Here is a 17,185-nt window from a genome sequence, read left to right as displayed (position 1 = left end):
CATGAGACAGACGGGTGGGGCTGGGCTGGGGTTCAGTGGGGAACACATGCTCAACATGCACAAGACCTTAGTTTGATCTCAAGCCAGTCAAGACAAACCCTGACCTCCAGAAACATCAGTACCAACTACACTCCCTGATCCCTCCCAACCTGAGCAGATGCAGCCAGTCATACAGGAACTTAAGAGCCGGGTTACTCCCACAATGTGGAGAAAACACCAATACGAGAAGAAGCAACAGAACTCCCAGTGTAGCCACTGACCCCCAGCCATACCTCATCATGTCCCAGCATGTTTAGCAGGACTGAGACGATGTTTTTCCGGATGGCAGCATCCACTTTGGCACCTGCGCCCTGAATCACAAACCTCAGGGCCTGCAGCATGGTGTCTCTACAGAAGAAGGAAATGCACTGTCTTAACTGCAGGCTCTCCCACACCACCGCCTCCTACCTGCTCAGGCATGGCCTGTGAACTTGACTCTGAGGCAGCACTGTACCTCACGCCTGGGTCCTCCATCACACGGATTCCGTTGAGCAGCTCTGTGAAGAGGGGGTCCACCTTGATGTGGATGGATATGAGTTTCCCTAACGCATCAGCAGCCTTCAGGCGCACGCCCCGGTTGGAGTCCTGCAGGGCTTTGGTAAAGGTGGTCTGAAGCTGGGGCAGGAAGGGCTTCAGGGCAATTCCAACCTGTGGGAGAAACCCCATACCCGAAAGTCATGAACATAACAGTCAGGACCCCCAGGAGCTAGCCAAGCTCTCACACACAGCTCAAAACAAGCAAGACCCAAGTTCACAGCACAGCCTGCTTAGTGACATCCATTTTTAGCATTCACAATGGGAGAGGACGTAGTGGCAGGAACCATAAGAGGGCACCCTTTCACAGGCCTGGCTGCACAAGCTTTAGCTTAGTGGAATCCCATCCCCAAGGACAAGCAACCAGTAGTATGAGTCAAGAGGGTAAGGACACAGGCTCAAAGGTTGACATGGTCACAGGGCTACAGCAGGACTTTGCAGGGAAGCAGCATAGTGTCTATGGTCCAATCCCCTCTGCTCCCACAGGACAGCTCCCATCAGTTTCATACTAACAGATCTCTTCTCCAGGGTCCAGACGGAACAAGCTCCTAACTCACTCACCTTGGCCAGCAGGAGGCTGAGTGTCTCCAGCAGAGCCGCCTTCACACTCCAGCTGAACCGGTCCCCAAGGATGCGGATCAGGGGGCCAGTGATGCTGACCACAGAGGGCCTCAGGGCATCAGCTGACGTCAGGCAGATCACCAAACCCAAGGCCTTGGCTGCTTCCTCCTTCTGCTCAGGGCTACCAGTGAGGACACCTTCTCGCAGCACTGGAAGGATGGAGGTTACGCCCTGACAAGAGAAACCAGAGCTGAGAGGACAGCCCAAAGGCCCCAGGCCCACACGTTTCCTACCCAGAGCAAGGCACTCCCAACAGTTAATAAAGGGGTTGAATCAGGGTCACTCCTAAGAGGGTAACCTGACTGGAGGACAAACAACCCAACAGGTTGATAACAGGAAACACGGCTGCCACCTCTGACCTACTGGCTCTGGCACAGACGGCTTCACAGCTTAAGCCACGGGCATTGTGAATCCAGGCACAGGAACAGCATGTTTTTTTGTTTGTTTTTCGAGACAGGGTATCTCTGTATTGTTTTGGAGGCTGTCCTGGAACTCCCTCTGTAGTCCAGGCTGGTCTCGAACTCACAGAGATCCACCTGCCTCTGCCTCCCGAGTGCTAGGATTAAAGGCGTGCGCCGCCACCACCTGGCTAGGAGCAACATGTTGTCTGCGTGGATGTTCCACCATACACGGAGCACACCACACTGACCCCGTGCTGAGCAGCTGTCCTGCTGCACACCTGGAGCTAATGCATAGCACCCTGGGCCACCAGGCTCTGGGGCTTACCTTCTTTGGAAGGCAGAAGCCTGGCACATGCTCGCCTTTGCTCTCGCTGCCTATGAACCGGATCTCCTTATGTAGTTCTTCTATCAGGGCCAGCTGGTTACCAGCATCCAGCTTCTGCAAGAATTGGAGAGAAGCACCAGTGAGGCACAGCCCTTTCTCTCAAGGCATGGGTCAAGAAGGGAGGCAAAGAAACTGTGTGACAGCGACGAAAGTGTCCTGTCTGAGCCCATTTTTACAACTATCTGGAGCTCTAAGTCTACAGCATGGCACAGACCTGTAGTTCCAGTACCTGACAGGTGAGGTGGAGACATTGCTTGAACTAGGAGACCAGACTGGGCAACAACAAGACCCCAAACAAAACCCACATCAAAACAACAGGAGTAGAATATTCTGCAACCACAAGATAGTTCTAGGGTCCGCGGTCCCCTCACCTTGGTGATGGCATTGAGGGCATCCCAGCTCTCCTCCAGAACCACAGGACTGGAGTCATTGAAGAGGCGGATCAAGCCGGAGACCAGGCTTCGAAGGTGGGGGGTGTAGTCGGCCTTGGAACGGGAGCAGTAGATGTTGAGGATGATCGCAGCAGCCTGCCTCATGCCTACCTCAGGGCTGCGAGTGGCTTCCAACAAGTCCTCAATGATGATGCGGTGCCCAGTGTCATCCTCCACTGAGAGGATCACAGCCTGACAATTGGCCATCTCCTGAAAACCACAGGGACATGTGTGCTGAGCACGGAGCCTCTGGCAAGCAAGGAATGCTGTGATGGCAGTGGAAAAGCTAGCAAGGTGCTCCTGTCGCCTCACCAGCTGCTCATCTGGAGTCCCGAGCTTCTCCTTCAGGGCCAACATGACTGCCGGGAGGATCACGCCAAGATGACGGGTCAGAGCATCGCCTGCCACAGATGAGAGGAAAGCCAGCACCCGGGTATTGACAGGTGGCGTTGTCAGCTGGGGGAGTGATGACATTATCAACCTCATTAAAACTGAACCTGCTTAGTGCCAGTCTCAGACTGGGTTCTAAGACAGCCTACTGCCCTGCTCTGACCCAAGGGTCTGCTCCAATACATCTTGAGAGACAAGGGGGCACCCAAGCTCACTGCATCCACCTCACCAGACCCAACACCTGGGCATGCACAGGAGGCCCTGGAATGTGGCATGTGCCATGTGTGGGGATGTACCTTGGGCACCAGATAGGGCAGCACCACACGGCTCTTAACAGCCATAACCTGCTTCAGACCGTCCAGGGCGAATTCCGACACCTTCTCGTCATCCTGCAGAGGAGCACAGGAATGACTGGGGCACTGGCTCCCACTGCATCCCTGCTGCCAGCTGCCTCCTCCACGCATCTCCTTACTGTCCAAGGACAGGCACAAAGCCACAGCAGATCTTGTGGCACCGACTCCCCTGCAGAGCCCAAATCCCTGCTGCCTTGGCAGTCTTCCCGTGTGCTTCGCTATTACACAGACAGTAAAGGCCACGCTGGAAGGTGTGTGGGAGAGCCACTCACCAGCTGCTTCAGTAAAAATGGGAGAATGTCCTCCAAAGCCTGGTGGCCAATGGTGGAGTGCAGCTGCTCAAAGGTCTTGGCTGCTGCCTCTCGGACCTCCTCTAGGGGATCACATAAAGCCTTCCTTGCTGTAGGCACCAGGGACTCGGAGAAATACAGCACCTAGAACAATGCAAGCACAGCTGGACCCATGCAGAACCAACAAGGGATGCTGACTAGGGGCTCAAACTCAGCCAAATAGACTGCATCTGCTGGGCAGTTCCACCATCTTTGATCATGAGAAATTGAAGTGAGAACAGAGAGAACACCTGACACAGCCCTAGGAATCCCTCACTAAGACTTAACTACAAAGCTCACTGCCATCACTAAAGCCCAGATATTTCTTGTCCTCTACAGGACGTGACGGACCCCAGCAAGGGACCCAGGACCCGTCTTCCAACTCCTAGACTGTTTTGCTCACCTCTTGGAAAGCCAAGTTCCTCAGTCTCAGCTCTGCTAAAAGCCTTTAGTCTCCAATAGACTAGGTGGGGGTCTCTGCACCCAGGAAACACACCCCTCCCGCCCCTGCCACCCTCTCCCACTGAGGTGACACCACACACATAACCCAGTTGGTAATGTGACACATCTACAGCAACCTCGAGAGTGAGGAGAGTCATCTCCAGTTTTCTAAGGACACTTGGGGAAATCTTCCTTGGTTTTTAGCCAAGAAGGAAGCAGTTTGCACATGGTGGGCAATACGCTACTGATGACAGTGCCCTCCAGAGTGAAGCTGACGCCCTCCCCAGAGCATGTCATCAGTCACCTACAGCTGCATGGGCCGCAGGGCCTGTAAAGATACTTACAGCATCCCGGCTGGTAGACTTCATGATCTCACTCAGCCCGATACATACACCCTGCCTCTCATCACTCTTCTGAGACCTGAGACCTTCCTCAAGGATGGGGATGATCTCAGGGAGGATTTTCTCTCCTAGCTTCCGGACCAGATCTCCCAATGTCCTTGCTGCAATCTGTCAGCAGAGGGAGAAAGCCCCACATCAAATGTCTGCAAAGCCCAGGGCACCCAGAGAACAAGGGCCCTGAAGTTCACAGGCTTCACCTAAGGCTATCTTTCCAGGAGATGCTGCAGACACAGCGAAGGAAAGCCAGTGCTGGCTGGCATCTGGCCCATGCCTGTGATTGCAGTGTGTGGGAAGCTGGAGCTGGACTGAGTTCAAGGTCAGCCTGAGACAGAGATTCTGTCTAAACCAACACAGAAGAGAACAAAACAAAACAGACGGTAGATAGCTCCATGGTCAAAAGCACTCGCTGCTCTTCAGAGCACCCACAACAGGTGGCTCACCATTGCCTGTAACTCCAGCTCCAGAGGATCCAACACTCATCTGGCTTCTGTGGGCACCTACACCCATGTGCACATACTCACAAGCAGACTTAACATTTACCCATAATTCAAAAATAAAACAAAAGATAAACCATAGTCCTATCTCCAGAATAGTGTGGAGACCAGTCATGGTGGCCAAGCCTGTAATCCTAGCACCAGGAATGCTGAAGGAGGAGGAGCGTGAGTTTGAAGTTAGCCTACACGATCCTTGTCCCCAGAATAAATCATAAATACTCACATAAACATATAAAACACATACAACCACAGCACAAGGCATGCCAGCCTTTCCACAGAACACAGGAAAGGTCAACCCTCCTGGTTCACTGAACATTAACCCCAGTGCTTTTGCTCAAGAGGAGCTAAATTTATAACAAATGATTTAAGGAAAAAGATTAATTTTGTCTTTGAGGCTTCATAAAAACCCTCTTTAAAGCTAAAGACACAATTTGCTCACCAAGGCCAAGTATTGGAAGTGGGCCAAAGGGGACTGGCTGAAGAGAACTGTCAGTCCAGACTGGGCACTTCCTTCCAGTCACTGATCCCCGCCTCTCTTCACCCAGCACACCAGCTTGCCCCTCCCTGCGTGTCCCGCCAGCTACAACAGCCTTGCCCTGGCTGTCCAGAGGTCATGTCTTATCACGGGGCCTCTGCATCTAGAGCAGATCCATGGGGCAGCTCTGGCGCTGTCTGCCCTACCTCTCCGGCTGGTCAGTGTTTGCCACCTGTTCATCCTGTACACTACTTCTGTGAGAGGCATTTGCTGACCCCTCACTGAGCCATGTGCCCTTCCTCACTGTGGACACGAGTGTGAGCTGCATGTATCACAAGCACATCTGACACAGGCATGCAGCTACCTGGTGAATACACATCTCATTAACAAGGGTAAGCCTAATGCCAGGTGGAGGTGGCGCACACCTTTAATCCCAGTACTCGGGAGGCGGAGGCAGGCAGATCTCTGTGAGTTCAAGGCCAGCCTGGTCTACAGAGTGAGTTCCAGGACAGGCTCCAAAACAATACAGAGAAACCCTGTCTCGGAAAAAACAAAAACAAAAACAAAAAACAAGGTAAGAGGAGACTCCTCCTCTTCTCCATTGTAGCCACAGACACTAGGCCACAGCACGGCACACATTAAGTATCTGCTGAATGACTAAATAACTAAAGGTTCCCCTGTTACATAGGGGATACTTGTGTCCCCCTCAACCTATAAATCCAGTTCTCTAGGCTCTAGAAAAAGGACCCTGGGGTCCAGCAAACTCACCGTTCTCTTATCTGCACACGTACTAGCCAGGAAACCCAGCAGGAGGCCAAAGAGAGTGGGCAGGATCTCACGCAGGGTGCGGGGCGTGTTGGAAACAACAATCTTCCACACATGCAGTGACGCCTGCCTCACTACCAGCTGGGTGTCTGAGCGGCCCATGTAGAGCCCTGCCAGGACCCGGTTCCGCCGATCGACACCCAGAGCAGTGATGATTGCCTGTAACCCACAGGAGCAGACAAAGAACAGAGTGGTGAAGCCTCCAGAGCAGAGTATCAGGGCATTGCTCCCACAGCACAGGGAGGGACCCAATGCCAGGCCCTCACCTTGTTAGACTGAGCAGTTCCAAAGTTATCGTCCTCAGAGGCTGTCTCTGTGGTCATTTTCCCAGTAACCCCGGAGATGTGGAACAGGAGGTCCCCAAGGAGTTGAACAGAGCTGAACCTGAAGCCAAAAGCAGACTCATACAACAGCTGCAAGAACAGTGTGAGGGTCTGAACCAGCACTGCACAGACTTGAGACTGCAAGGAATGTACCCAGAACATGGTGGCTATCTCAGCATGGAGACTGGAAGACAAGCTTCATATGCTCACACTATCCTCTGCAATTCCCAAGTTGTCTACTAGTAAACAGGTTACTCCAGTCATGAATAAGAAGGGCTGGGTGCCACCACTGGCACAGCACTTGCCCAATATGTAGGACATCCTGGTTCAATACCCCGCACAACACAGGGGAAAACAAAGAATAAACTTACTTTTAAAGTGTATATATAGAGGCTGGAGAGAGGGCTCAGCAGTTAGGAGTGCTGGTTGCTCTTACAGAGGACCCAGGTTCAGTTCCCAGCACCCACGTGGTGGTTTACAACCAACCATAACTCTAGTTCCAGGGGATCCAATGCCCTTTTCTCGTCTCTTTGGCACCAGGCACACACATGGAGCAGAGACATATGCATAGGTAAAACACACATGCACATAAAGTAAATCTTTTCATGAAATAAAGAGCACGTGTGACCCAGGCATGATGACACATTCCCATAGTCCTAGCACTCTAGGGGTAGAGGAAGGAGGGTTGAGTCTGTGGCTAGTTTGGTGTTCACAGTGAGTTCAAGGCTACCCTGAGCTATATACTGCACCAACAAAGCAAAACAAACCCAACCAAAGCCTTCTGTATGCATATTCTCTATTCTTAAGTCCAAGCCCAGTTTCTTGAACATCCAAAGATGGGGATATACAGCTCAGCAGTGGAGAACTCGCTGGAGTGTGAGAGCCTGGGCTCCATCCCCAGAGCTGACAGAAGCCAAAGGCAGAAACATACAGCAGCTGTCTCAGACATGGAGCGCAAGGCCCACTTTGCTGATTGTAGCCACAATTTCTGGCAACCTTATGTACAGAGCCCTGAGGACCTCACTGAATGCAGTCTTTGAATAAGTTCCAGAAGTAGAATTTTAAAGAGTACTCTCCATTGAAAAACCTCAGTAGGAACTGCAGGAACTGTAAATAGGAAGAATGGTCTTCTTTTGTTTTGTTTTGTTTCTTGAGACAGGGTTTCTCTGTGCAGCCTTGATTGTCCTGGAACTCTCTCTGTAGACCAGGCTGGCCTTGAACTCTTGGACATCTGCCTGCCTCTGCCTCCTGGGTGCTGGGATTAAAAAGGTGTGCGCCACCACTGCCCGGCACAGGGGAATGTTTTAAATGGGACCCAGAATAAAGACCGCTGCAAAGCTGGCCATGGTAGTACACACCTGTAACCCAGCAGCAGAGAGGCTAAGGCAGGAGCATTCCAAGACTGAGGCCAGTCTGGTACAGTGAGTTCTAAGCCTATCAGGAAGACACTGTCTCAAAAACAGGACAAGGAGCTGGAGACATCTCAGTTGGTGAAGTGCTTGCCAAACACACTAGCATGAGGGCATGGGTTTGATCCCTAGTACCCATGTAAAAAGTCAGGTGGATTCCTGGGCCAGGCAGCCTACCCTAATCAGCAAGCCCACGTTCCAATGAGAGATCCATCTGAAGAACCAAAGTGGATGGTTCCTAAAGAATGAAAACCACGGCTTACCTCTGATCATACCCACCTACACCCACCCCCACCCCTACCCCCCCCCACACACACACAGTGGGGGGGATGACCAACTCTGCTGCAGGAAACAAGAGTGATCAACTATCTAAAAGCAAAGATGTAGAGAAAGCTGAGAGTTCTCTGCAACCTGAATTCCTCAACTGGGGTTTCCAAGAATCAAACTGGAGCCACTGGGCCGGCCTTTTGGCCCCACTTCTCACCGTATTCTCCAGAGGTCATCAAAGAGGCCTTGCTCCAGCTGGGGCAGTAGGAGGGCAATGGCTGTCTCAGCATACATAGAGATGACCCGCTGGCCTGCACGTAGGGCAGTGTCACGAACAAACTCATTCTCATCGGCTAGAGCCTAGATGTGCAGAGAGCGATCAACCAGAGCTGCCTCTTCTCGGTACCCAGACCCAAAGGAAATGGGGCTTTCTGAGGGGCAAGGATGGGCACTCCTGCCACTTGGCCCCAAGCTAGCTCAGGAGTACAACAGCATCCTCCTCACTTTCCCCCTCCTCAGCAGCATCACTGGTACCTACTTTGAGGATACAAGGGATGATGGGCCCCACATAAGGGGTAAACTTGTCCCCGAAGGTGATAGGCAGGTAGTTGAACATCATGATGTAGCCATCTCGGACGTGGGGTGCGATGTCCACTTTGCTGGCTGTAGCCACAATTTCTGGCATCAATTTCTCCAACTTCTCTACTCCCAAGCCAGCCATTACCTCAGCCAACCCTGAAAGACAAGAAAGGAATCAACTCACTGGACTGGAAACCCCTCTAGAATACTCCCTGTCTGGCCCTGGCCATGCTCTGGTCTCACCTTGGGCAGCACCTGAGCGATCTACAGAGCTCTGCTCATATGTCAGAGTCTCCATTAGCCATGGCAGCAAGTCCTCAAAGCATGACTCCCCCATGCCCTTCACCATGGCCCCAAGAGCCTTTGCAGATACGGTGCGTACCTGTCACACGAGCAAGAAGAGACAGTGAGGAGATGCAGCTCAGGGAGGAGGGAGGGCTCACACAGAAGCAGGGAAGTGCCCCCCACCCCCCCACCCCCCCACCCCCCACCCACCCCCACCTCCCAGACTAACCTCAGGGACAGGGTCCAAGAGCGAGGCTTTCAGGCCAGGTGTCACACTGGGCAGGTAAGGTGCCAAGTCCTATAACAACACAAGATGCTATTCAGGTCCTGCTCTGCTGTGGACCCCGACATGGCCATTCTGCCGACAAAGAGGGACAGGGAGGCCTCACAGCTGTCTGGGTAACTGGGTAGGACACCTGTTCTGATTGTTCCTGTGAAAAAACTGCTTAGGGAATCACACAAAGGACACACTCCACCCCTGCTTAGCAGGCTAAAGAGCCACAGGTCCAGTCCAGTGGAGCCCTCCATCTCTTTCTTAGGGCCACCATGCGCCCAGGCCACCTGGTGTCCTCAGGAAATTATCTCTGGCACTTTGCTGTCAGAATTCCATTACCATCTTTTCCACCTGAAAATGTTTGTCTCTTGTTATAGAGTCCAGATTTAGGTAATAATCTTCAAAACAGGAAATGCCTTATGAGCCAGCAAATGGCCCAGTAGGGAGAGGAGCCTGCTGCCAAGACTGAGGACCTGAGTTTGATCCCCAGGACCCACATGGTAGACGGAGAGAGCTAACTCCTCCAAACTGTCCTTTGACCTCCATGTTTGCACATCATATTAAAATGTATTTAAAAGCTAAAAATATAACTGCAAGGCATGGTGGCATATGCCTTTAAAACCAGTCCTTCAGAGACAAGGGGAGACTGGTCTACAGAGCAAGTTCTAGAAGAGCCAGGACCACGTAGTGAGACCGTGTTTAGAAAGAGGGAGAGAGAGCTATTCTTCATTTGTTTGTTTTAGAGACAGGTCTCTCTATATAGCCCTGGCTGGCCTAGAACTCACTCTGTAGACCAGGCTGGCCTGGAACTCAACAGAGTGCTGAGATTAAAGGCATACACTACTATGTCTGGCTTGTAACAGCTCTTAATATAGGGAAAAAAAAAAAAAACAGCCCCCTTCCATTATGGGATAATATATGACAAATTCCTCACACCTCTGCCTCCTGAGTGCTGACTGTAAAAGCATGTGCCATCACACCTTGCAGTAAAGTGAAAACATCAACAGTAACTGTCTCATGTTGGAGGAGACTGTGACAGTTTGTTGCTGTTTTTCTGATTTTCTTCCTGAGACAGGGTCTTTCATATAATGCACACCAGGCCAGCCTCTGTGAATGCAAGGCCAACCTAGTCTAGACAGAGAATTCCAGGGCAGCTAGGGCTTCACAGAAAAAGCATGTCTTGAAAAAACAAGAAGTATTTTGTGTGTATGGGTGTTTTTCCTGCATGTATATCTGTGCCCCATAGAAGTCTCAGAGCATTGCTCTCCCTGGAGCTAGAGTTAGATGTTTGTGAGCCACCATGGAGGTGCCAGGAATTGAACCCAGGTCAGGGCTCTTAACTGCTAAGTCAGTGTTTCTCAACCTTCCTAATGCTGCGACCCTTTAATATAGTTCCTCCTCATATTGTGGTGACCCCCAACTATAAAACCATTTCACTGCTACTTCATAACTGTAATTTTGCTACTGTTATGAACCGTAATATAAATACCTGACACGCAGGATATATGATAGGCGACCCCTGTGAAAGGGTCATTCAAGCTCCCATTCCAAAGGGGTCACAAACCACAGGCTGAAAATCACTGTGCTAAGCCATTTCTCCAGCCCCTGGGATTTTGTAATCCTCTTGCTTCAGCTTCCAGAGTGCAGAAATTACAGGTATACATTGCAATACAGTTTCAAGTTTATTAATTTCCTAAATCATCTGAAATAGAAACAACTCCACTTAACTGGGTATGGTGGCACATGCCTTTAATCTTAGCGTGGGGGTGTGAGGGGGTGGTTTGGGGGTGGTGTGGGGAGTAGGGAGCAGATCTGTGAGTTTGAGACCATCTTGGGACACACAAGAGAAACCCTGTCTCGAAAAACAAAACCAACAACAAGAAGCCCCTCCACTCTAACTTCTTTTGTGTATCAAGGCAGAGCTGTGAAATCACAAACACAGACGCCTAGGACAAATAAACAAAGCAAATCTCCCCAACTAACCCTAATTCTCCTAAAAGGCTTACAGAAGTACACACTCCCAATCAGAGAACACTCTGAAGGAAAATCAGAGCTGCTTGATGAACACTCCTGAAAGTTCTGAGAGGATGGCAGCCTGTCGTCTGTACCATGTGTGGTAGAGGTCAAGGATACAGTTAGCAGGTCCTTGAACCACTGCACTCTGGGAGATGCCCACATCTCCACTTCCCACCCTAAATGGCCCAGGATTCCTGCAAATATAAGCAGAGACAAGGCCCACGCCCTGATGAGGGAAGTCATTCTGTGTATATGTTTCTATTATTGGTTGATGAATAAAACACTGTGGCCAACAGAGGCAGGGAGATAGGCGGGACTAAGATGAGGAGAATTCTGGGAAAGGTAGGCAGACAGGGGATGCCACGTGAGACTGGAAGGTAAGACTCGACAAACCCTTCTCCAGTAAGATAAGACCACGTGGAAATACTTAGATTAATAGAAATGGGTTAATATTTAAGACAGAGCTAGCCAATAAGAAGCCCTAGTCACCAGCCAACAGTTTCATAATTAATAAAGCGTCTGTGTTTGTTTGGGGCAAAAGGGCTGCAGGAACCTCACATTACATACACCCTTCCATGTCTGCTGCAGACTGAGACTTTGCACCCTAAGTCATTGGGCTCCTACCTTCTGGTCTGTCAGAGAGTACATGTTGCCGATAATCTGTGCTGCCATCTTCCGTGTGTCTGTGGAGCGGTCCTGGAAGGCTCTCTGGACAATAGGCATGATAAGCGCCAAGGATGGGGCATCAATGAAGTGAACAAATTTGGTGTCCAGCAGGGTCTGCAGGCATTTCTGGGTCTTCCTCGATGGGTCCGTCAGGGCGTCCAGCAGGACCGGGGCAATGGCTGCATGTCAAAGGGGAGATTTCAGTCTGTACAAGTCTAGGAAGTGGCAGAGCCTTAGAAGACTGGGTGCTTCAGCTGGGGAGGCCAGCCTAGCTGTGGGAACAACCTCTGCTCCACAAGAAGAGAGCTAGCTGAGTTCTGTTGCCAGCATTCAGCCTCTCTCCTTCTCAGCCCTCAGAAAAGAAACACACTATGGGCTGGGATATAGCACGGTTGGTAGAGTCCATGTTTAGCATGTACAGACATGTGTTTAGTATGCACTGGAATCAGTTCTCAATACTGCCTAAGCCAGGTGTGCTGAAACACCAATGGTCCCAGGATGTGGGAGGTAAGCAGGAGGATCAGTTCACAATAACCCAGGATGCTGGCTGCACACATAGGCCAGTCTATTGCAGAGACCAAAACTACACTAAAGGATACCTCTGAGCCAGTGAGGTGGCTCTGCCAGTAAAGGCACTTGTCACGAAGCCTGAACTGAGTTAATACTCAAGATGCACATGGTGGAACTGTACACTTGTGTCTACATACAAACAAATTCCTTTAATTAAAAAAAAAAAGAACATAATTAATTCTTTTCCTGATGGAATGAGGTAACACACAGTCCCAAAGAACCTGGGTTTCAGATGGTGCTGATGTGTTGTGAGCTGCCAAGGAGTGTGCAGACCTCACGGCGCAGCCCAGTACACAGGATCTCAGAGCCCAGCTGCCCCTGAGCCAGTGACTCGCTGTCCCTACCTACGAAGACAGTAATACATGCTCCAGACCAGTGTGAACAAACTGCTTCCAAATTCCCAGCACTAAAGGTTTTGTCTTCAGAGGGCAATGATCTTAGCTGACACTCCCTAACATCCAGGAGAAGGTGATGGGGTGCAGCTGGAGTAAGTGCCCCACAGGAAAAGCGTACCCAGGATCTCCGGGTTCCTGATGACAGAGCCAATCTGCCTGAGTGCTTGCTGTCCGGCCTTCTGCACTTTGACGTGCGAGTCTGTCAGCACCTCTGTGAGCTTGGGCACAATGTTGGGTAGGCAGGATGACAGCTGCTTGGGAGCGCAATATGCCATTGCCCCGAGTAGCTCTACTGACCCTGCAAACAGAAGACACATATCCAGCACTGAACCGCTCAGCACTGGCTAGCAAGACACCTGTGCTGGCTGTAGGGGGAAGGGACACCTAGCTTGCTTCTGTGAAGACTCTTCAGTCCCTGGAATGCGGCCTACTGCACTGTGGGATTCCAGGTGAGGAGCAGGTAGCATAGGGGAGAGACAACACCAGGATGGGCGTCCTGGCTAGTTTACTGTCAACTTGACACATGTTAAGAGTCATTTGGCAAGACAGAATCTCGATTGAGAAAATGCCTCATAAAATTTGCCCATAGGCAAGCCTTACTACATCTTCTTAGTTAGTGAATGACACGGGAAGGCCCAGATCACTGTGGATGGTGCCATCTTATGGGTGCTATAAGAAAGCAGGCTGAAGCCGGGCGGTGGTGGCGCACGCCTTTAATCCCAGCACTCGGGAAGCAGAGGCAGGCGGATCTCTGTGAGTTCGAGGCCAGACTCGACCGACAGCCTCCAAAACAATACAGAGAAACCCTGTCTCGTAAAACCAAAAAAAAAAAAAAAAAAAAAAAAAAGAAAGCAGGCTGAACAAACCATGAGAAACAAGCAGTTCCCCTCCATGGCCTCTACCTCAGCTCCTGCCTCCAGGATCCTGCCCTGACTTCCCTTAGTTGACTAGAATTCCAAACTTCTTCTGGCCATGGTATGTATCACAGCAGCAGAGATCTGACTAGGACAGCAGGTCTACAGCAGGGAGACCTAGTTTAGTCCTGTGGGTATTCCAAGAGTTAATCCCTGGATTTCCCTGGCCTCGGTTTCTTCATCTCATATTTGTGATGTTTCGAACTGAGGCAAAGCTTAAAGAACAGAAGGGAGGTCATGCAGGAAGGACCCAAGCCCTGACCCTCCCAACCAGAACAGCTCTAGTCTGCTTGTTCTAGAAAGTTCCACATCATAGATTCCAAGCTAAGAATTTCCTCAGAGCTGCAGCTTCTGTGTGACAGACAGCACGACAGAGCTGCGAAGACGTGCGCCCCTGCTGAGAGTCATTCTCAGAGCAGGAAGCTGAGACAGAAACCGAGGGGAGTGGCCTCACCAGCTTTAGTTCGCCAGGATTCCTCCTCCAGGGCAGCTAACAAGGATGGGAGCACCAACTTCACACCATGAGCACTCAAGTTGCTCATCACAGCTTTGGCACAATCATCTGCAGCCTCAAGGGAGGAGAGAAGACATTCAGATGCCTCCATGCCTGGGCAAGCATCAAGGCCTGACACTAGCCCTAGTGTCCCTACACTGACCAGGACTGTAGTTGTGTCAGACCCGGACCCAGGTCCAGAGGAACGGCCAAAAATGCATCTTAAAAAGCTTCAGTACTAGGAGCTGGAGAGATGGCTCGGCAGTTAAGAGCAACTTGCTTGGGCCAGGCGGTGATGGTGCACGCCTTCAATCCCAGGACTTAGGAGGCCGAGGCAGACAGATCTCTGAGTTCGAGGCCAACCTAGTCTACAAAGTGAATTCCAGGACAGCCAAAGCTACACAGAGAGACCCTATCTTGGGGAAAGAAAAAAAGAGCAACTTGTTTAGCAATCTGAGGACCAGAGCTTGGGTTCCAGCACCATGCAGTCAGCCAGGTCCTTCACACACATGCCTATACCCAGTTCTGCAGGGATCAGAGACAAGGTCGCTAGCTTCCAGCCTAGCTGAGAAAGTATAAGCCCCCCAGTTCAGGGAAAGCCCTACCTCAAAAGGAATAGGTGAAAGGTGATGGAGGACACCTGACACCCTCTTCTAGCTCCTGGTACACATATGTACATGCTTTCATAGACAAATAGATAACACACATGCACACACAAATAAAATCCCCAATGTGTAAGGGAACCAGAGAGATTTCCACAGCAGTAACCAATGTCCCAGGTACAAGTTGAAGGGCCTCTGGCAGTGGGGGCTGGAACCCACCTTAGACACCTCCCTGAACAAGCCTGTCTTTCCTGAAGCAGTTCTCATTCCACCTCTAGCCTTACCTCGCGTACATACTGGTTGCCATCCCCGAAGCACAGCAGCAGATGGGGCAGCACATGGACCACATAGGGCTCAAAGAGCTTCCCCAGCATGGTGCACAGCATCTCGAAGGCAAACAGAGCTCCTGGGGGAAGAGGACAACAGACTGTGCTAGGAATACAAGAGCCAGCACCCCCTGTGCCTCCTCAGGCTATGGTGGCAACAGGACTGAAGCACAACAGCCTGTCAGTACTCAGGGCAGGGGTGTGGCAGAACGTGACAGGCAGTTTCCAACACTTCCCGGCACCAATAACTGGAAAGGCCAGGCTTCCCTCCCTCAGCCAAGGCTCTCCATTACATGTTAGAGAGTAGATAGAGACAAGCCTAGACTCTGGAGTCTGAGGCAGGAGGACCACCAAGTTGTAAGTTATGCTGGACAACTTATGGAACCCTTACCCTGAAATATTAAATAAAGGCTGCAGTGTAGCAGTAGAGTGGCCTGCCTAGCATGGGTGGGGCCTAGGGTTCGGTCCCAGCAGTGCAAGAAAGACTAAAGGAGAAAGTGCAGGCCAATCCACCACAGACAGAGCTGGGATGGGTCACACAGTCCCTCCTCCCTTGCTCTGTGGCACAGGCACCAACTTCCTGTTGAGCTTAGGGACACCCACCCTCTCGCCTTCGGAAATTCTTCTTATCCTGGATGGCATCGGTCAGCGCAGCCATCATTTCCTGCTGCTTCAGGGAGAGGATGCCCAGGCCTTTCACCAGGCCCGCCAGCCCATATGCAGCCCCTTTACGCTCTGCATACTTGTCCGACTCCAGCAGCTGCTGCATGAGCCGCTGAATCATGCCCCCAGCATCCTCCTTGACAGCAGGGACAAGAGGTGGCAAACAGCTGGCAACAGACTCCTGGACCTGTAGGAAGGGCCACCCCATTAGTGCAAGCAGCCCAGTGACAGTTGTTCCTGGGGGCCTACACAGTAGCACTGTCTCACACCCAACCTTAGGCACTGCTGCAAATGTCAATGCATCAGAGGAGCAGAGTTTCCTGTGTACTCATTATGACCGACACACATGTTCCACAGGGAACATACTGCAATCAGAGACAAGAGCTGTTTCTGGTCTAAACCACAGCTTCTCAAACTATGGTTCACAACCCCACATGGGGCTGCATCATAAATCAATGTCGGGATTGGGAGAAATTAGGAAACAGTGAAGACTTCTGAATGTGCAGTAACTAAAAACTCAAATGTGACCTCTGGTGACTTCACTGTTGGTTCTGAACACACAATGCACTGTCCTGAGTGTGCTGCCCACCACCCACCAGCGGTGAACCCTGCTGCAGCACCTCAGCTTCCATGGAGACCACCCCGTGCAGGGAATGGCCGTGTCTAACTGTACCTATGAGCTTTTCCGCACTCAGAGAAGCACCATGGCTCAGTTACAGAAAACAGACACTTGTAGTGTTTGCCTCTCAGCATTCCTCGGAGTGCGAGTGTCAGACCGCTCTAGCTGTGGGCCACACTGTGTTAGGTTTCTAAAACCACTGGAATTAATTGGGAATGGTGGCACATGCCTTTAATCTCAGCACCTGAGAGGAAAAGCAGGTAGATCTATGTGATTTCAAGACCAGCCTGGTATACATAGTAAGTTTCAGGTAGCCTGAGCTATACAATGAGACCCTGTCTCCATAAATAAAAAAATAAATAGAGTTGATGACCCAAGTTTTAGTCTATGAATTTTGGCTTGATATTAAAACAGAATTTCCAACAATTTCTAAAATGACCTCAAATATACATCTAAAAGGGGAGGACCAGGGAGATGCCTTTGCCAAGCATGATGACTTAAGTTCCATCCTGGGGACCCACACAGTGGAGAGAACCTACTCCTGCAAGTTGTCTTCTGACCTCCTCACTCACAATGAGGCAGGTGCCTCCTCCCACATAAATTAAAAAGGAAAATGTAATTTAAGAATTACATTTTGTACCATGCATTTATGCAGTGGCAATCTC

General features: G+C 50.9%; 1 protein-coding gene across 2 annotated transcripts in view; it reads right to left on the bottom strand.

Annotated features, from left to right (window-relative positions):
* Window positions 1-17,185, bottom strand: part of Gcn1 (GCN1 activator of EIF2AK4) — a 58,446-nt gene that overhangs the window by 6,881 nt on the left and 34,380 nt on the right. For both annotated transcript variants that reach the window (XM_005078981.4, XM_040731676.1), the window contains exons 34-53: window positions 15,842-16,088; window positions 15,197-15,318; window positions 14,272-14,386; window positions 13,022-13,201; window positions 11,897-12,117; window positions 9,212-9,280; window positions 8,941-9,079; window positions 8,657-8,853; window positions 8,336-8,478; window positions 6,386-6,503; window positions 6,063-6,278; window positions 4,269-4,433; window positions 3,427-3,588; window positions 3,098-3,190; window positions 2,724-2,867; window positions 2,352-2,621; window positions 1,921-2,034; window positions 1,135-1,365; window positions 494-687; window positions 273-387 (exon numbers count right to left, since the gene is read on the bottom strand). In XM_005078981.4, the coding sequence (XP_005079038.2) occupies window positions 273-387; window positions 494-687; window positions 1,135-1,365; window positions 1,921-2,034; window positions 2,352-2,621; window positions 2,724-2,867; window positions 3,098-3,190; window positions 3,427-3,588; window positions 4,269-4,433; window positions 6,063-6,278; window positions 6,386-6,503; window positions 8,336-8,478; window positions 8,657-8,853; window positions 8,941-9,079; window positions 9,212-9,280; window positions 11,897-12,117; window positions 13,022-13,201; window positions 14,272-14,386; window positions 15,197-15,318; window positions 15,842-16,088 (3,255 nt within the window). The remainder of the gene's footprint in view (window positions 1-272; window positions 388-493; window positions 688-1,134; window positions 1,366-1,920; window positions 2,035-2,351; window positions 2,622-2,723; window positions 2,868-3,097; window positions 3,191-3,426; window positions 3,589-4,268; window positions 4,434-6,062; window positions 6,279-6,385; window positions 6,504-8,335; window positions 8,479-8,656; window positions 8,854-8,940; window positions 9,080-9,211; window positions 9,281-11,896; window positions 12,118-13,021; window positions 13,202-14,271; window positions 14,387-15,196; window positions 15,319-15,841; window positions 16,089-17,185) is intronic.

This window comes from Mesocricetus auratus, unplaced genomic scaffold (genome assembly GCF_017639785.1).
Source record: "Mesocricetus auratus isolate SY011 unplaced genomic scaffold, BCM_Maur_2.0 Super-Scaffold_100025, whole genome shotgun sequence".
Taxonomy (NCBI): domain Eukaryota; kingdom Metazoa; phylum Chordata; class Mammalia; order Rodentia; family Cricetidae; genus Mesocricetus; species Mesocricetus auratus.
The sequence above is the reverse complement of the archived record's forward strand: the minus strand, read 5'-3'. Positions and strand labels throughout refer to the sequence as shown.